This window comes from Remersonia thermophila, chromosome 6 (assembly GCF_042764415.1).
Source record: "Remersonia thermophila strain ATCC 22073 chromosome 6, whole genome shotgun sequence".
Taxonomy (NCBI): domain Eukaryota; kingdom Fungi; phylum Ascomycota; class Sordariomycetes; order Sordariales; family Chaetomiaceae; genus Remersonia; species Remersonia thermophila.
The window spans coordinates 570,440-588,154 of record NC_092222.1 but is presented as its reverse complement, the minus strand read 5'-3'; the positions used below and the strand labels follow the sequence as shown (position 1 = coordinate 588,154).

Sequence of the window (17,715 nt, the reverse complement as noted above, 5' to 3'; positions counted from 1 at the left end):
GGAATCCCTCGAGCCCTCTTTTACTTTCTTGGCATGGCTGTGGCCGTGACTCTGGCTGAGAGATCGATTATCCTTGGTGAAGTAATCAGATCTAACCGTATGCGGAATGGTGGGCCGCTCGCTGCCCCGCCGCGCCCCGCCAACCTGACTCCAGAGAGCATCATTACGGTGACCTTAGTAAGAAAACCGCCAAAGAGGTTCGGATCGGATTGGCGATCTCTTATAAAAGCTTAGCTAGGTTGGTGATGCTTCGAGGAACGTCGACGGTCTTCACCAGGTTTGTCGCCATCAATACAAATAGTGCGTCAACTCCCTGGTGATTCGATGAGGACTCTTTCTCGCATCAGTATCATCATCGCCATCGTCATTGGCCTCTGCTCGACCTTGGTGATTTACTTCCCGCATTTGCTCACAGCAGCGACAAGTTTTATAAAGCCAGCCATCCCGACAAGCACCACCGTCACAACGTCTCAAGCAATAACATCATCATCATCATCAGCAGCAGCAGCAGCAGCAGCAGCAGCATCAAATACAAGCCAAACTACGTCCACAACCATGGCCGCTAACGGTTCCCGCCGCCTCCTCCCCCGCCTCATCCGCCAGGCGGTCCTCGCCCGCGAGCAATCCGAAGGCGCCGGCGCCAAGGTCCGCCGCTCCATCGGCACCGCGCAGCTCCGCAACCTTAGCCCCTTTCTCATGCTCGACCACTTCTCCGTCTCCCCCGGCGCCGGCTTCCCCGACCACCCGCACCGCGGCCAGGAGACCATCACCTACCTCCTCCAAGGCGGCATCGAGCACGAGGACTTTGCCGGCAACCGCGGCCGCCTGAACCCCGGCGACCTGCAGTTCATGACGGCGGGGCGGGGCATCGTGCACGCCGAGATGCCGGTGCAGAACGAGGACGGGAGCCCCAACGTCGGGCTGCAGCTGTGGGTGGACCTGCCCAAGGAGCTGAAGGGGTGCGAGCCGCGGTATCGCGACCTGCGCGCGGAGGAGGTGCCCGTGGTGAAGGCGGACGAGGGGAGGGTGACGGTCAAGGTCATCAGCGGCGTCAGCCAGGGGGTGGAGAGCGTCAAGGACCTGGCCTACACGCCGGTGTGGCTGCTGGACATTGAGATCCAGCCCGGCGGCAGGATCACGCAGGAGGTGCCCGAGGGGTGGACCGCCTTCGCCTACACGCTCGAGGGGGACGTGTTGCTGGGCGCCGACGAGGAGAGCGGCGGCGAGAGGAGGCTCGTGCCGCAGTATCACAACGTGGTGTTCCAGGATGCCGGGCAGGCCGTGTACGCCTCGGTGGACCCCGGGGCCGACAAGGCGGCCAGGTTCGTCCTGGTGGCGGGCACGCCGCTCGACCAGCCGATTGTGCAGTACGGGCCGTTTGTCTTGACGAGCAAGGAGGAGGTGTACAAGGCGTTTATGGACTATCAGACCCACTCGAACGGGTTTGAGAGGGCAAATGGGTGGCAGAGCGAGATTGGGAAGAGCATGTTGCATTAAGGTGGTGGAGGGAGAGTGGTTTGTGCCGATAGTCAGTGTGGTTAGATGGTTTTTCTGCTAGTTGGTCCAACATATGTTCTTTTTTTTTTTTTTGGGTTCATGCCATTTGCCTCCAATTCCGAGGTTGGTCAGCTGCACTTCTATCGCTCCAGGCTGTCCTCATGTGAAATCCAATAATGTCTGTAGGCTCAAACAACGCTTGGTGGTGTGATGGTTTCCATTTGACTGCCAACGTGTGTCTATGTTCGAGCGCATCACACCTCTGCAGATGCATGTGACGTCTTTTTTTTCACCAGGGTAGGCGTTGCAAACTAATTACAGACAGACTTTCCAGCAGTTACCGTGTTTGCTGTTGACATCTCGACCTGCTGACGATAGGGGCGACGGATGGTGTCGAAATGAACCTAGGAGAGGACGATACTGATGATGGGAAATCGTGACAATAGAAATAGTGCTGATGGCAGTGACGAGCAACACACCCACGTCTACGATGAAGTCCTTGGTCTCATGATCACAGGGATGGAGTCCTGTTGCCAGAGATTCGACACGGTTGACCGGGACATGGTGACGGCCATGTTGCTTCAATGGACTGTTCATTCGAGAATCAAGGCGACGAGCAATACAACTATGTGGAGCCTTGGGCGATGTGAAATGCAGACGACGTGGGAACGACAATACCATAGCTATGGAGGGCATGTTAGAAAGCGACATCCGGAATTTGCCGGTAATCATCGTGAACGATGATGCGGGGCGCTGATGAGGGTTGATGTAAAGACAATGGCACCAGGTCGAGGAGTAGGCAACGTCAACAGCAGCATGAAAGTTCGGAAGTTGAGCAGGTGGGAGATGGTGAGTCCAGTGAAGAAGAGGAAGAGTGTCTAATATAGAAGAACGGAGGAGACCGTGGGTATATAATCGGCTCTTCTATCAGTGCACATCACCCCCAGCATGGAGAGAAGCCAAAATGGCTCAGCTGGGGGGACGAGAGTCAAGAAACTGTCATGCAGAAAAAAGCAGGCACGAACAAAGCGACCTCTGTTCGACTCGAACTCGAGTCGAAAAAAAAAGAAAATGACGTGTCGAGTCGTGACCCGACCACCACCTGCAGGTGCGCTGACCAGCCCCTTCTGAGAAGAAACTCTACGGAGATGCAGGAGTGTCCCGATGGACAGAAAGCTCCTCCTCTGCGTCCTACTACCACAAGGACGCGTATGCAAAAGACCACGCGATGCCTTGCCATCGAACCTCCCCGTCGAAAATACGATGCGCAGATGCCCTGCGAGTCGCGCCCTCGATGAAAACGACGGCGCGTCCGGCGACCGAAGTATTGTAAAATCCCACCGAGGGGTTTTCGTAGCCAGCCCAGGCAACCATCTGAAGCTGTCCTTGACAGCAACCCGCGTGAGGGTGGGTGGACCTGGAGCTGGTGAGCTTTTTGTGGTTTTGGCTGGTTGGCTTTTTGTTTGGCAATGGCAGGTGGTGATGAGGTGAGGCGAGGTGAGGCGAGGCGAACGATTCTGTCAGGCAACCATGCAAGTGTAATGGGTAATGACTTGAAGAAGATACGAGGGGATAGATGATGGAGATGCTAATTATCAGATGACGTTTACTTGGGCAGTACAGCCATCATCGCTTCAATAGGGGCAACTGCAACAAACCATCTCACAGCTCAACACATCAACACAGGACACACGAGGCGTACAACTATAGAAGTGATGCTGTAGTTGCGTCTATCAAGGAAGCGCTTTGCCTGTGAACCAAGCAGGGCGAAACGGGAAAGGCTAGGCATCAAGGGGCAGCCGCCTGGCGTGGGAGTGAATGGATCTGGAGTTGGCGACTTCATAGTGGGGCCTCTTCAAGTTGACCTTTTGATTCCGGAGTGTTGAAAGCCGACCAGGAAGAACGAGCATCAGAGACAGCGACGAAAAGTGGAAGTAGGACTCTGTCAGGACAGTTATATCACGAAAGTTGGATGTTGGTGGAACACGGTTCTCGAGAAAAAGAGCACGATAATACCTAGAAGACACAAACAACACATGACACCATGACACTTGTGAATTAACGCGAGGATTGTGGGCGGGAAGGGGACACGGAGAATCGATTGCACCACAGGGCAAGGACAAGACAAGACGGCTAAGGGTAGGTACTATACCACCGCATTCCTATGCTGTGCTCATCATCCTCCGCGAGTGGCATAGCCCAGCGGGGGGATAGGTACCACCTGTACCGGACGAAGATCGAAACGCAACCAAGAAGGCGTTTGCGTTCGAATCCTCCACGGGCAGCAGCTTTCCCTGGTACAGCCCGACCAGAGCGAAACTGCCTGTGCCAGTGTTCCCATGGGGACACTGTGCCCTGCGCCACGCACCCTTCACGTTTAGAGTCAGCGATGGCGTGGTGGCGGCGAAAGAATGGCCAGGCAGACCGACATTGCCTACCTGCACATAGCAGTAAAATCCTGGCATGTCAGGGGTTTCGTAGGCAGCAGAGAAACGCCACCTGGGGGGTGTCTGGCGAGCCAGCCTCGGTCAGGAGGCTGGGGTGGAGACATCCAACCCACGTGAGGGTCCAACCCACGTGAGGCTGGGTGGTTGATTGTGCTCGCTGGCGAGCTTTGTGATGTTTTGGGAGCGTGTTTATGACGTCATTCATTGATGTGAAAGCTGGGTCGGCTTTTTACAGACTATTAGTTATGTTTCTCTTCGACACGGCTTCCAAAGTATCAAACAGGGTATCCTCTGTGAAATCAAAACGATAGGTATCAAGTCCATCTTCCATCCTCCATCCTTTGTGCCAAACCACTTATCCCAGTAAAAAAACGCACATCGGAGAATCCTGCCAAACGGCGCGCGTCGTGCTGCGCCGCGTGGTATCAAGGAACGAAGGGCAAACCACGCAAGTCAAGTCAGAGCAGTAACCCCACCAAGAGTTCCACACGTCGTGACCGTTGAAACAGCCCCATCATCAAGTCGTCTCCATCGTGTGACCGAGCGTTGAAGCTCAGATGCTTTCAATCACTTTGGCTTGGATGGCCTGGGAGAAGCCGTGGTCGGTGCTTGAAAAGTCGTGAGCCGGTGCGACCGTGCTGCTGCCCTCGCCGAAGGGGTTGGCGGTGCCAGACTCGTGAGCAAGGGCGGCGTTGAAGGTGGCTTGGTTAGGCATGGTCTGATTCGCAGCCGGCAGGAAGATGACCTTGCTGTTGGCGCTCTTGGCCATGGCTTGCATGGCCTCGAGGTAGCGAATCTGCATGGCGGGAGCGGAAGAGAGGATGTCGGCGGCTTGGCGCATGAGTTTGGCAGCTTCGACCTGGAGGGGGGGGAGAAGAGTGAGCAAAAGGCACCGAGATGAGTGAGGTTGAAACGGGTCGATTCTTACCTCGGCCTTGGCCGCGATGATCTTGCTTTCGCCGATGCGCTTGCTCTGGGCAGCCATGCTCAGCGACTCCTGGAGCTCTTGGCTAAAGATCATGTCCTTGATGAGCATGCTTTCGACCTGGACGCCCCAGTGTCCGGCCACGTCCTCGATGATCTCGCCGATGCTCTGGGCCACCTCCTCGCGCCGCTCAATCACGTCCTGCAGCACGCGGGCGCCCACGACGTGGCGCAGCGTGGTCTGGGTGCGCTCGATGAGCGCCTGGCGCACATTGGACACGCCGAACGCCGCCTTGTGGGGCGCCACAACGCTGTAGTAGATGACCGAGTTGATCTGCAGCGACACGTTGTCCTTGGTGATGCACGTCTGCAGGGGCACCTCGACGATCTGGATCTTGACGTCGACCTGGATCAGCGACTCGGACAGCGGGTTGATCTTGACCAGGCCCGGGTCGACGGCCTTGTAGAAGCGTCCGAACTTGGTGACGAGCCCCACGTTGCCCTGATGCACGCGCTTGTACGGGTTCGGGCAGCAGATGATGCACGGGACGGCGCCCAGCGTGCCCATGACGGCGCCCAGCGCGTTCACCATGGTGCCGTACCAACCCGGGTAGTGAGCCTCGTCGACGATGGCAGCATAGCTCCGCTGCAGGTCCTCCTGCCGGGGAGGCTCCACCTTCATGTTCTGGTGGGGCCGGAAGCCGGTGGCGGGGACGTTGTTGTCATGGTTGTGGTTCTCTAGCTCGGGGGCGATCGCCTTGCCCTTGACGGTTTCGACGGGGGCGCTCATGGCAGCAGTGGCGTGGTGTGGTATGCCGATGGGATGTTGGCGTGAGCGAAAAGGGTGACCAGAGGTGAGGATGGTCGCTGAGGATGGTGGCGACAACGGCGACTGCTGGGGCGGTCCTGGATGATAGGTCCGGGGGAGACACCGAACTGATGAAGCACGCCAAACTCGAGATGGGTTGGGCTGTTGCCTATGTTTATAGCTAGAAGCAACAAGGCGAGACGAAGTAACGTGAGCATCGCATTGCAGATGGTAAATACAGCAACGTGGAGAGGTCTTTGTCATCCAAGTCAGGTGGTGGGTTCTTGATGGGCCCCGCACGGGACGGCCACCCTGCACGTATGATTGGCTGGCGGCTCCTGGGTCTTGTGCCAAGATGCTACCGAACCCCACACTGGGCGGGCTGATGACGCCGTGAAGTTGGATCCGCCAATGCGGCTCGGGCAGCGAGGCGCATGGTACCTATGGTACCTTGTGCATCGTCGCAGTCAGCAATCCTTCAGGGCTGATTTTCATCTTCAGTGCAGCACGACGCTTCTCGAGCCAGATCACGAGAGGCCGGCCCAAACATCCTCCTCAAGCCATCGGCCCAACCGGGCGCACTGAGAGGGTCCTAAACAAGACGCCTGCCCATTGCCCCAAGAAATAAAAAAAATGCCTCGGCTTGTTGGCCGTCGACCCAGCTTCACCGTCATCATCGTCGCTTCTCGCTGCCACCCCTTCGAGGCTGTGCCGGTGCCCGCTTGCAGACATCGCTCCCACCAGATTGGTCCGTCATTATGCCGTTTTTTACACCGATTGTTGCGCCTTTCCGAGAAGGGAATTGACTAACGACCCGAAGCATGGCACCTGGGACCTTTGGTTGCATACACCGTAGGCTGTGTATTGTTGTGTAGGAGTCGCGGTCGAAAGCTTGCCAGAGGAGCTCTTGGCTCTTGGGTACTAGCTAGCTAACTACGTATCAAAGCTCCGCCATCACAGTAAGCTATCCAAGGTAAGGCAGGGATTCATAGCATCCACGCCAACGACCATGGGTTTTGATGTAAGGTACCTATTACTGAATGCAACTTCTTGGGAAGCCTTTTCTCATCAGTCAACGAGCGAAGCTGCCCTCACCAGTAAGGTTGGAACTCCATCTTACACACGGTTCTCGGTAGTTGTCTTCCGAACCTTCCTAGTTCCGGTCATCAAGGCATACTCACAGCGATGTTGTGTTACTATGGTCTTTTTTCTCGAGACCGTGTGGTATGGGTCTATGCACGGAATTTTCCGGCTCCGCGAACACTCCCGTACAGAACATGATACATGAGGTCTCATTGCACTTAGCCTTTGTTCCGTTTCCATTCTACGTTGCCAAGACAACCGACCTTCCAGATCTGGTCCTGACATCGTGGCTGAGTATTTGTTCATAACGGACCCAAGCTCCCACAGCGACACAACTCATACATGCCGTAGACGGTATTCCAACGCCGTGGAATGCCCCCTCTTCGATCGATTCCACTTGGCCTGGACCAAGCCGCGGGTAATCTGCCGGCCCGCCCTACGTGCAGTCTGGCTGATTTTCAATCTCACCACGGCTGGCTTCACCTGCCCGTTCTGTAGAACAGTTGTCAGGACAAGACGGAAGATGGAACTTGTGTCAAATCTGCCTCGGGAAAAATGGCATGAGACCGTGGCTTAGATATAAGAAGAACTTGCGAGGTCCCTACCACGGTTTGGGCGAAAGATTTCGGTGGGAACTCACCGACACAGAGTCGGATCTTGGGGGGGGGGGGCGGACTCATTGGTCCAACGATAACACTTTCACTTTTTCAATTCCTGCATTTCGGTCGAGCCACGGAGAACAGGCGAAGGCTGAGCGGTGTATGGGTGGCATTGTTTGATTCGGCGATGGCACATTCGCCTTAGCCTGTGGGTGTGGCTAGTGTCGGTTCCGCCTCAAAGCTTGATGACGGAGTAACATCTGGCCGATGATGACACTCAAGCAAGACAGAGCAACTAATAACTATTGAGTATTGAGAACAACATAACAGAAAACAATTAAAATGAAGAGACTCAATCGCTAGGTTGTTTCTGGATGTTGAAGATCTGAGTTTATGCAGCAGGTAGAATTACGTTTCACGAAACTCTGGGGCTCTGAGACTCAAACGGGGGCATCTTTCTCTCGCGCTCCGTCGCTCCCAGCGCTAGGGACGGCCTGGGGCACAGCCACCTCGGCGTCGCAATCAAACACAGACATGGTATATCAAGAACTCAACCGGTGGAAGTCTGACGCATGGGTCCCAACGCCTCTCTCCCAGCTTGTTCGACGGATGCTCGGTGACAGGGGGAGCATGCCGGAAATCCGCCAACATTCCGTCGGCGACACACCTGGCCAGTAGTTTCCACTTTTTCATGATCATCATAAGCACGGGATTCCATGTGCCCTCTGACGTTGCAGAGTTCCCAAACTTTGAGGCGGTGCTGCGTTGGGCGTTATTCTGCCCCGGCAGCCGCCGTCGGGCATCACCAGCCTTCTCCTATTCCCTCAAGCATGGCCCATAGTGGGGGCGGTTCTGCAGGACAGAGACATGGGAAGGGATTTGCGTGCGCTGGGGAAGCAGATTGAAGGAAGTTACCAGACGGTGGAGGGTTGGGATCATCTGGTTTGTTACTTTGTGTTTTTGCAGGTTGTCTGTTGGGACATCTCTTGCACGGCACAACTGTGTCAAGAGCTGTCGCAGGCCTGCGACACCCACCTCCGAGCGACCCGGCGCCGCATTCGAGAGGGTCTACATCTTGTCATTGGAAATCCAGGACCATCTGGGATTCAGCGCGCCAAAATGATCATGGGACATAAGAGTTCGTGCCTAAGTGTAAGGAAAGATATGCCAGATGTCTAGCAACGTGACCGATCCTCCTCAGGAGCACGACAGGAAGGCACAAATTGCGAGTGAACACCAAGACTCACGGTAATATGCGGCCCGTCTCAAGGCCGTTGCCGATTGAGTACAATGCAAGGACCGCCGTGAGATTCAAGTAGCACGAACCAGGAACCCTCTCTCCTCCCATGAATTCCCTGCTTACCGGATATAATGGGTGCGCACGTTTTGCGTCTTTCAGATACGTTGTGTTTCATTCGAGTGGTTCTATTGCAGAAATATGTGAACAGATACAGGCAACCCAGGTATACTCGAGCCCTGGATCAATCCTACTCATGGTCATCTCACGGATTGATTCCAGAGACGTTTCTTGTCACTGGTCAGGTCCTTTCAGTATCATTTGTGAACTAGATAGGCTGATGAGATGCGTACACCGGTAGGTAGGCTAGGGTGGTGCTGTCTTCGATCGTCACCTAGACATCACATCGTTAAAACTTGTAGTTCCTCCTACCTCTGCTCGGGTCTATAAGTATACGCTACCGAAGGCCATCCTCAAGATTGTTCCTCGCCCGACCACTTCAACAACAGTGTATTATCCATCAGATCTGCGTTCGAATTCTATCCCACATATGATCCCTCAAAATGAGAACCTTTCAGCTTTGGTTCCTCATCTTTCCATTCCTCCACCTTCAGGTTCTTGCTTTGAACATCTCCGCGTCCGCGTCAACGATTGAGCACACACCACTTCGATATGCCGGCAACCACTATTACGACGCCGATGTCGTAACGGTTATTAATGGGAGCATCGCGAATCTGCAGGACACCAGCATCGACCTAGCTGCCAATGCGGTCACTCAGGGGCTCAAGTACTACGTTAACAACACAAACTACCGGCTCATTGGGATTGTCGTCGAGGTCGCCTACCGTCTCGTTGCCAACAAGGCCGCCGGAATCACAAAGCTCGCCGACCTGAGAGGCAAGCGGATCGGAGTTGTTCCAGGGACATCTTCTGAGGTCTTTGTGCACAAACTGCTTGCAAGCGCCGGAGTGTCCGATGGCTATACCATCGTCAACGGCACCTACTGCCTGCGCGAGCCATGCGCGTCCAACTCACTCCCAGTGCAGTTTGGAAACGGCACCGTCGATGCCTTTGGAGCCTGGGAACCATCGGTTGAGCTAGGAGTTCGGGCTCTCGGCGTCGACAATGTTATCCTTTTCGAGAACGCTACGGCTTATCGCGAGGTCTATAGCCTTTACTCGACTAAAGAGAAGCTCCGGGACCCGCACACACGCCAAAAGATCGTAAAGTATATCCGCGCCCTCGATCGGACGTATCAAGTTTATAAAGCTACCCCCGAGAAGGTGGACCACTGGGTAGCACAAACCGTTGGCGTGGATCTTCCCGTGCTCCGGAGCGTCTGGAAGAACCATGTGTGGGGACCAGGAAGGTTGGATAAGGCCTTGGTCGATTTCATCCAGCATGAAGATGAGTACCTTGCAAGGGTCGACAAGAGAAGACCATTTACAAGGGCGGAGTTGGAGAGGTTTGTGGATACTAGCGTCTATAAAGAGGCCAGGCGGGCTTCGGTGAAACAAGCTTAAGGGCAGTTTGATGATTGTCCAAAGAGGCTTTCAATCTGGAATTTTGTCGGACGCCTGGTAGACACGGATCGCTAGTCAGCTCGGTCACCTGTCATTGGAAATGCATCACAGGAGGTTGTTTTCTACATGATCTGTCGCGTCGCTGCCGCCAGGTAATTAAACGTGAAGGCGAAGGGGACAGCCACAACGTGGGGGGCGCACAATAGTCATGGGCTCAACACTCATTGCGATATTATAGTACAGAACCTCAAGAAACCGGATAAGGTGTCTTCATAGCAATATAGACGAAAGATGGACGAGACGAAAACGCGGGAGGGGAATACGGGAGAAGATACCTGCGGAAGAGGATGGTAAGGATAAGAAGGGCAATGAGGAGGGTTGGGACGATAGGGATAAGGGCGCTTGATGTATAGTACATGCATCTCCAGAAGGTACTGGTGGCCGCGAGATCATAGTTGGTGATGCAGGTATATGACTCGGTCTTGTCTTTGCTAAACACGAGATGTGGCGGCACGCCCCCGGTGGAGGGGTGGTTCATCTCTGAGGCTTGGTTTCTTGGCATCGCCCATGTCCCTTGGGATAACGGATGGTCTAGCTTAACACTCGATGCCTAGGCACTGCCGAACAAAATTTGGAAACCAAGCGCCTAACTGAATACCCATGCGGGAGCTCGCAAAGCGTCTTTTGTGGTGCCAGAGAGCCCAGCGTTGGAAAGATGAGTAAATTCCGGGGCGGTCCACAAACGTTTCTTCTTACCCAATCATCCTACGAGCGGTTCCTGCGCGGCATAGCGGTCCGGGAACTTGGCCAAACGCTCCAGGATGCCGTCAAGGTGATGAGCGATTGGGCTTCCATGGGGCGACGCCTCATGCATCGTCCAGGATAGCGAAGCAGACAAGAGCGCTCAGCTAGAGCAAACGAGCGAAATATACACAGAGGCGACAGTCACCATTGCCAAAGGATCCGGAACGGGGGGGTGGGAAGCAGCCGGTGCACCGGGCACATCGGATGGACGGCAAACTCGGCTCGTCCAACAAGCAGGATTCGGATCCATTGAGCTCCAGGGCCTAATTCTGTCCACAAGGTCGCTCCAGGATAGCACCAAACACGTTGGAAGCACAAGCGTCGTACGGGTCGGACCAGCGATCCGGTTACGCGACAGAGTTGGTTATCGGAAGGGACACCTTCGCTCTTGTTTCCAGATGGCCCATCAGAGGGATCGCAGACGGTGTTCCTCGAGCTGGAATTTCAAGGTGTGTTGCGGAGACCTCAAGACTCCGACAAGACGGCCAACCAGAGAAACGCTCGGGGGCTGAAGGGAGTCGCTACCTAGTATAATGAGGTTCAAGAGGACGGGCATCGTTTGGTGCTCTTTGCCTTGGCGGCAGCTCAGCTGTCAGGCTGATTTCCAGGAGGTGAGAATACTTTTGGGGGGAGGGTGGTGGAACAAGAAGTAACCGGGGAAGTGAAAGTACATATTAATAGGGATTGTTTCGCTTGGGACAGCGTTGGATGATGATTGAAGAAACTCCAGCCCACCAAACCAAGGGCTGTCTCGAGCAAATCCACCACGTCTTACAAACAGCGTAGATCCTATACTTTCTAGGGATTCAAGGCTGGATGTAGCCGGGTAACTAGCTCAGAGGGTCCAGGTCTTCAATCCATATGAGTTCATTGATCCTGTCAGAAGAACGGATTCTGATACCTGCAGCTCTTGGCCGCAGGCTGACTCACTCGGCCAAAGCTAACCCCCTGCCTCACCCCGTGAGCAAAAGGGCTTGGACGTCCAACCTCAAGGTGCCTAGCAGCCATGCGTCTTGGCCCTGGCAACGTCTTCAAGTCCCAAGACCTCACGTCTCAGACGTCTCGGCAAAGCAGCTTGGTACCCTCCACAATGCCCTTCTCGGCCCCCTCCTCCTCCTCCTCCCTAGCCGCCCAGGCCCTCTCCTCCTGGGACGCCAACGCCGCCTACTGGGACGGCGCAATCACTCGCGAAGGCAACAAGTATTGGCGCCGTCTCCAGGAGCCGTCGCTGGCTCGCCTGCTTGCGCCAACCTTTGCCCGGGCAGGCAGGCTCCGAGCCCTGGAGCTTGCGACGGGAAATGGCCTGGGAGCGCGCTGGCTCGCCGCAAAGCTGGCGGCCCTGAGCGGCGGGGGAGAGAGGGCGGTCTCCGAGGTGCTGGCAACGGACGGGAGCGGGGAGATGTTGAAGGTGGCGAGGGGGTATCATGAAGACCGGGAGGGGGTGGCGGTGCGCTGGCGGAAGGTGGATGTGACGAGCGAGGAGGATCTGGCGACGCTGGCGACGGAGGAGGGGGGGTTTGACATTGTGCTGATCAACATGGCGTTGATGGACGTGGCGGATATCGATCCGCTTGCGAGGGCGTTGACGAGGTTGTTGAAGGAGGATGGGGTGTGAGTCTCTCTCCCTCCTTCTCTTGTGCGCTGACATTCATAAGGCTTCCCCCCATCAAATCCCCTCGGGCTTCTCGCTGACGCCCGCAGGTTCGTCGCCACCCTGCTTCACCCCGTCTTCGTCACATCCAACGCGGCCCGCCACGTCGAGGTACGCAACAACCCGGAGACTGGCAATCTGGAAGTCATCCGCAGCAAGATCATCCGGGAGTACATGTCTGTGCCTCCGTACATGGGCATCGCCGTGCCAGGACAGCCCGAGAAACAGGTCTACTTCCACCGTCCCATGCACGAGCTCTTTGCCACCTTTTTCGGGGCTGGGCTGGTCATGGACGCCATGGAGGAGCTGGCGTTTGGCGAGGACGATGCCCTTGAGCGGGTCGAGGCTAGCAGCAACTACACGCAGCTGCCATTTATTCTCTCGTTCCGTATGAGGCTGGCGACCGGTCGCTAGGTGTGCGGATGTCAACTTGTGCCCGACGACGGCCGGACCCAGGATTCAACGAGACACGGCGGGTCTTCCGGTCGGCAAAGGTGATGTGGGTGATTTCAATAGATACTATATATAGGTTACGCATAATAGCCTGTATCTACAGCATTTTCCAACTCATCGTTATGAATTACCACCAGCGCACAACGGGGCAGCGACAAGCCCGTGCCAAAGGCAGCGCTAATTCAACAGAGATCGATGCCGCCCGTGAGTACTTTCTTGTCCACTACGTTACCACAACGCCTATCATTCTATTACCCAAAACCCTTCCTATACGCGCTACTCATCATACACCGTACCCCTCCCTCCCTCTCCCCCGCGCCGACGACTCCCTCGACACGTCCGGCATAGCCGCTATGCTCGCGGCCAACAGCCCCGGCATCCCCACCGCCGCTTGGGTAAGCGACTTGCGCCGGCCGTGACGACGGCGCATGGCTTGCCGGGCCGCCGCGTTTGGCCAGGCCTTGGCCTCGCGCTTGCCCTCGCGCTTGCCCTCGCGACCCCGGCTCGGGCTGCGCGGCAGCACCGCCTCGCCGAGGGCCTTGAGGCGCCCTCCGCGGAGGCGCTTCAGGAACGCGAGGTCGTCGCGGACCTTCCACATGGCGGCGCCAAAGTAGTCCCCTTCGGCGTCCCCTTCCTCCTCCGACGGGGTGCGCTGGGATTCGAGGTCGTCGCTCGGCTTGCGCCGGCGGGGCTGCCTTCCCCAGAAGCGCAGGCGGAACCGGCCGCGGCGGCGGGGGAGGCGGCGGGCGACGGCGGCGAGCCAGGCGTCCGGGACGAGGCGGATCAGGATGCCCACGGGGATGGAGAGGAAGCCGAGGACGAGCGAGATGCCCCACTGCGCCGGCGTGAGGCGGACGACGCCGAAGGCCGCGCCGCCGAAGAAGATGATGAGCACCTGGCCGGCGATCATGATGGCCATCATGAGCTGGAACAGGTGGTTGCGGTGGAGGCCTTCAAAGATGTTGAGCTGGTTGTCGATCCGTCGGCTGTTGATGAGCTTGAAGATTTGCATAAAGACAAAGGTGTTGAAGACGAGGGTGCGTTGCTCGGCAACGGGGTAGAAATAGCCCAGCTTGCCGGCCGGGCCGGCGAAGTGCAGGGTGAGACAGACGGCGAGCTGGTAGATGGATTGGCCGAGGATCATCTTCCACATGGTGAGGGTGATGAGGGGTGCGCGCCGGGGCTCGGGGCGGCGGTCGAGCAGGCTGCCGGTGGGAGGGTCGGTGGCGAGGGCGAGGGCCGCAAAGGTATCCATGATGAGGTTCACCCAGAGGAGCTGGACCGCGGAGAGGACGGATCTCTCCTCTTCGCTTGCGACGGCGGAGACGAAGGTGAGGATGACGGCCGTGATGTTGACGGTCACCTGGAACTGCAGGAACTTCTTGACCGAGTCGTTGATCGCCCGCCCCCAGGCGAGGGCCTTGACGATGGATGCGAAGTTGTCGTCCATGAGGATGATGTCGGAGGCTTCTTTGGCGACTTCGGTGCCCGCAACGCCCATGGAGAAACCCACATCGGCCGCGCGAAGAGCGGCTGCGTCGTTGGTGCCGTCGCCTGTGACCGCGACGATTTCGCCAGAGGACTGGAGCACCGACACCAACACGCGCTTGTCTTCGGGGCTGGAGCGGGCGAGGACTCGCAAGGAGCGTGCCGCGGCGAGCTGCGCGGGCCCGGTGAGGGAGCGGAAGGTTGAGCCCTCCATGACTAACCGGCTGGTTTCGTTGTTGTCGTCGTCGTTGTCGGAGGAGGAGGAGGAGGGTATGAGGATGCCGCATTCGCGAGCGATGGCGCGGGCCGTCTCCACCTTGTCGCCGGTGACCATCTTCACCTGGACAGAGGCGCGGTGGCAGTCATACACGGCGGCTGGAACGCCAGGCCGGACGGGGTCTTGGATGGCAACGATGCCGAGGAAGGTCAGGTCTTGGAGGGCGTAGCGGGCAAGTAAGTCCTCCTCGCTTTCGAACTCGAGCTCTTCTTCTTCTTCTTCTTCTTCTTCTTCTTCATTCCCATCGGTTTCCGATCTGTAGCTTGAAGAGTCTTGTTTGAGGTAAACGGCCCATCCGTCCCCTTCAAGGGCGTTTGCTCCGCCATCCCCTCTTCTTCGACGTCGCCCGCGGGGGACGGGCGGCCAGGCGTCCAGATCGCGGTATGCCAGTGCCAGCGTGCGCAGCGATCGAGCTGCGTACCGCGAGGTGGTTTCCTCGACGGTTGCGCGGTCGGCATCGCTCAGGGGTTGGACCTGGAACTGCAGCTGCACCGGCGACGACGTGGAGGGCTGCCCTCGTTCTCCTTGTCCCCAAGAGGATGATGCATCAACCACGGACCGGCACTTCGCCAAGATCACCTCGGGGGCGCCCTTGACAAAGAGGCGGTAGCGAGGTTGGGAGGGAGTGCTGCGTATTTCCGGGCCGAGCGTGGACGTTGATGTGAAGCCCTGTGCTGCTCCCAACTCTGATTCCGCGGTCGACGAGGACGCAGACAACGCAACGACAGAGCCCATGCACTTGCGTAGCGAGCTGAAGGGCATGACGGCTACAAGCGGGTGCCGCTCGCGCTCCGTGGCCAGCGGGCCGAGGCCGAGGGCCCTTCGAGCCCAGTCGAGGAGGGATGTCTCTGTCTTGGTGCCGATGTAGATGGGTTGGGAAGAAGCAGGAGATGGATCGTTGCTGTCGCTGTCGCCACCCTCGAACGCCGTCGTGTTGATGGCAACCGACTCGCGCAGGAGGGTGGTCAAGTCGTCTGGCAGTATCGTAGCGAGCTGGGTCGTTGGGAGGTGTTGATGTTGTTGTTGTTGTTGTTGTTCTTGATGCAGAACGTCCTTTTTCCCAGCGTCATCCTCCCTTTCCAGTTCGCGCCCCCTTTTCTTCCCATCTCCTCCCCCGTTCGCAGCCCACTTCTCGAGAGGGCCCTCGCCAAACGTTACGCTCCCCGTTCCCAAGCTCCCTCCCACGACCGTCATGACGTTCTGCGTCAGCGTGCCCGTCTTGTCGGAGCAGATGACCGTGGCGTTCCCCATGGTCTCGCACGACTGGAGGTGGCGCACGAGGTTGTTCTCGCGCGTCATCTTTTTGGTCGCAAAGGCCAGCGACAGCGTTACGGCAAGCGGGAGGCCTTCGGGAACCGCCACGACCACGATGGTGATGGCCGTCATGAGGATGCGCAGAAAGTTTTGGCCCTTTTCCTCGCCGCTGTGCGTGCTGCCCGGCAGCCTCGCCAGGAACTCGATCAAGAGCACGGTAAACAGCAGCAGGCCCGCCGTGCTGCCCAGCTTCGCAATGTACCCCGCCAGCACGCTCAACCGCGCCTGCAGAGGCGTCATGCCCGGGTCCTCTCTCAGCGACATCATGGTCCTCCCCAGCATCGAGTTCTCCCCCACCGCCGTCACCAAAAACCTTCCCGACCCGTCCAGCACCCTCGCTCCGGACACCAGGAACGGGTCGATTTTCCCCAACGCCCTCTGCCTCGCCCACTCCCTCCCCGCCGCCGCCTCCTCCTCCTCCTCCTCCTCCTCCTCCTCTTCCTCTTCCTCCTCCCTGCCGTCCCCGCCGTGGCCGCCTTGGCCCGTCAGCTCCTCCCACCGCGCCACCGCCTCCTCGGCGCCCATCTTCTTGACCAGGTCGCTCTCCCCCGTGGCGCTCGCCTCGTCGCAGCTGACGTTGTGCCCTTGGACCAGCACGCCGTCGACGGGGAGCACGTCCCCCTGCTCGAGCACCACGACGTCGCCGACCATGACGTCGCCGACGCCGACGCGCGCGGCCCGCCCGCCGCGGACGACCGTGACGTCGCGGTCCTCGCGCCTCTCGCTCAGCCGCCGGAACTGCCGCTCCTTTTGCCAGTCGTTGAGCGCGCCGACGAGCACGACGACGGCGATGGCGACGATGATGGCGACGCCCTCGATCCACTCGACGCCCGAGGCCCCCGCCGTCTCGTCGGCCGGGTCGGGCTCGTGGCCGTCAAAGGTCTGGTAGAGGCCGAGGGCGAGCGAGACGGCGGCCGCGATGGAGAGCAGCACGAGGACCCGGTCCTGGAGGGCCAGCCAGGCCAGGGCGAGGAAGGACTTGGAAGGCCGCGCGGGGAGGGTGTTGCTGCCAAAGGCGGAGCGGCGCTGGGCGGCATCGGCGACCGGGTGGTGGGAGCTAGCGTGCGGCTCATGGGCGGCTGCTGCGAATGATGAGGAGGCTATCGTTGTCGTCGTTGTGGTCGGGGCGGCGGTAGGAGCAATGGAAAGGCCGAGTTTGACGTCGGTCTCGAGGCCAGCGGCAAGGCCTTGTAGTCCGCCGAGGTCCTGGAGGGCGGAGACGGACCTGAGATCGGTGAGCTGCGCGAGCTGGGCGGGGGTGATGGTTAACCTGGATCGAGGCGAAGGCGAATCGGCCATGGCATTGGTGTTATGGTGAGCAGGTTGGGTACTAGATCTTGATGTCGAATATCGGTGAAGAAATGACGGCGTTGAATAGTAAGAACTCGTTGACGTAGGTCTCTTCCCATGGTTCTAGTATGGTATGGCTGGTTTCGTCATATCCATCCCTCATGTATTTTACGCAAGAATAATAGTAGTGGTAGCAGTAGCAGCAGCAGCAGTAGTAGTAGTTCTTTATACGCAGCACGTAGGCGGCGACAAGAGCACAAGAGAATCCGGACACCGCCTTGGGAGCATTGGGCGCCCGGAACTGTTGGGACATGGAATTG

General features: G+C 57.8%; 5 protein-coding genes across 5 annotated transcripts; 3 read left to right on the top strand and 2 right to left on the bottom strand.

The window, feature by feature from the left end:
- Positions 1-324: 324 nt before the first annotated feature.
- VTJ83DRAFT_6334 (uncharacterized protein) lies at positions 325-1,497 on the top strand (the record flags this gene model as incomplete). Its single annotated transcript, XM_071013034.1, has 1 exon — positions 325-1,497. The coding sequence occupies one exon, from the start codon at positions 325-327 to the stop codon at positions 1,495-1,497; it is 1,173 nt and encodes a 390-aa protein (XP_070863961.1).
- A 3,000-nt stretch (positions 1,498-4,497) lies between these two features.
- On the bottom strand, positions 4,498-5,658 carry VTJ83DRAFT_6333 (uncharacterized protein; the record flags this gene model as incomplete). Its single annotated transcript, XM_071013033.1, has 2 exons — positions 4,498-4,803; positions 4,873-5,658. 2 exons carry the CDS (start codon positions 5,656-5,658, stop codon positions 4,498-4,500), a joined length of 1,092 nt encoding a protein of 363 aa, XP_070863960.1.
- Positions 5,659-9,158: 3,500 nt separating this feature from the next.
- On the top strand, positions 9,159-10,118 carry VTJ83DRAFT_6332 (uncharacterized protein; the record flags this gene model as incomplete). The annotated part of the gene is made up of 1 exon (XM_071013032.1): positions 9,159-10,118. One exon carries the CDS (start codon positions 9,159-9,161, stop codon positions 10,116-10,118), a length of 960 nt encoding a protein of 319 aa, XP_070863959.1.
- Positions 10,119-12,012: 1,894 nt separating this feature from the next.
- Positions 12,013-12,987, top strand: VTJ83DRAFT_6331 (uncharacterized protein; the record flags this gene model as incomplete). The annotated part of the gene is made up of 2 exons (XM_071013031.1): positions 12,013-12,533; positions 12,624-12,987. The coding sequence occupies 2 exons, from the start codon at positions 12,013-12,015 to the stop codon at positions 12,985-12,987; spliced, it is 885 nt and encodes a 294-aa protein (XP_070863958.1).
- Positions 12,988-13,309: 322 nt separating this feature from the next.
- VTJ83DRAFT_6330 (uncharacterized protein) lies at positions 13,310-17,404 on the bottom strand (the record flags this gene model as incomplete). Its single annotated transcript, XM_071013030.1, has 1 exon — positions 13,310-17,404. The coding sequence occupies one exon, from the start codon at positions 17,402-17,404 to the stop codon at positions 13,310-13,312; it is 4,095 nt and encodes a 1,364-aa protein (XP_070863957.1).
- Between the last annotated feature and the right edge of the window lie 311 nt (positions 17,405-17,715).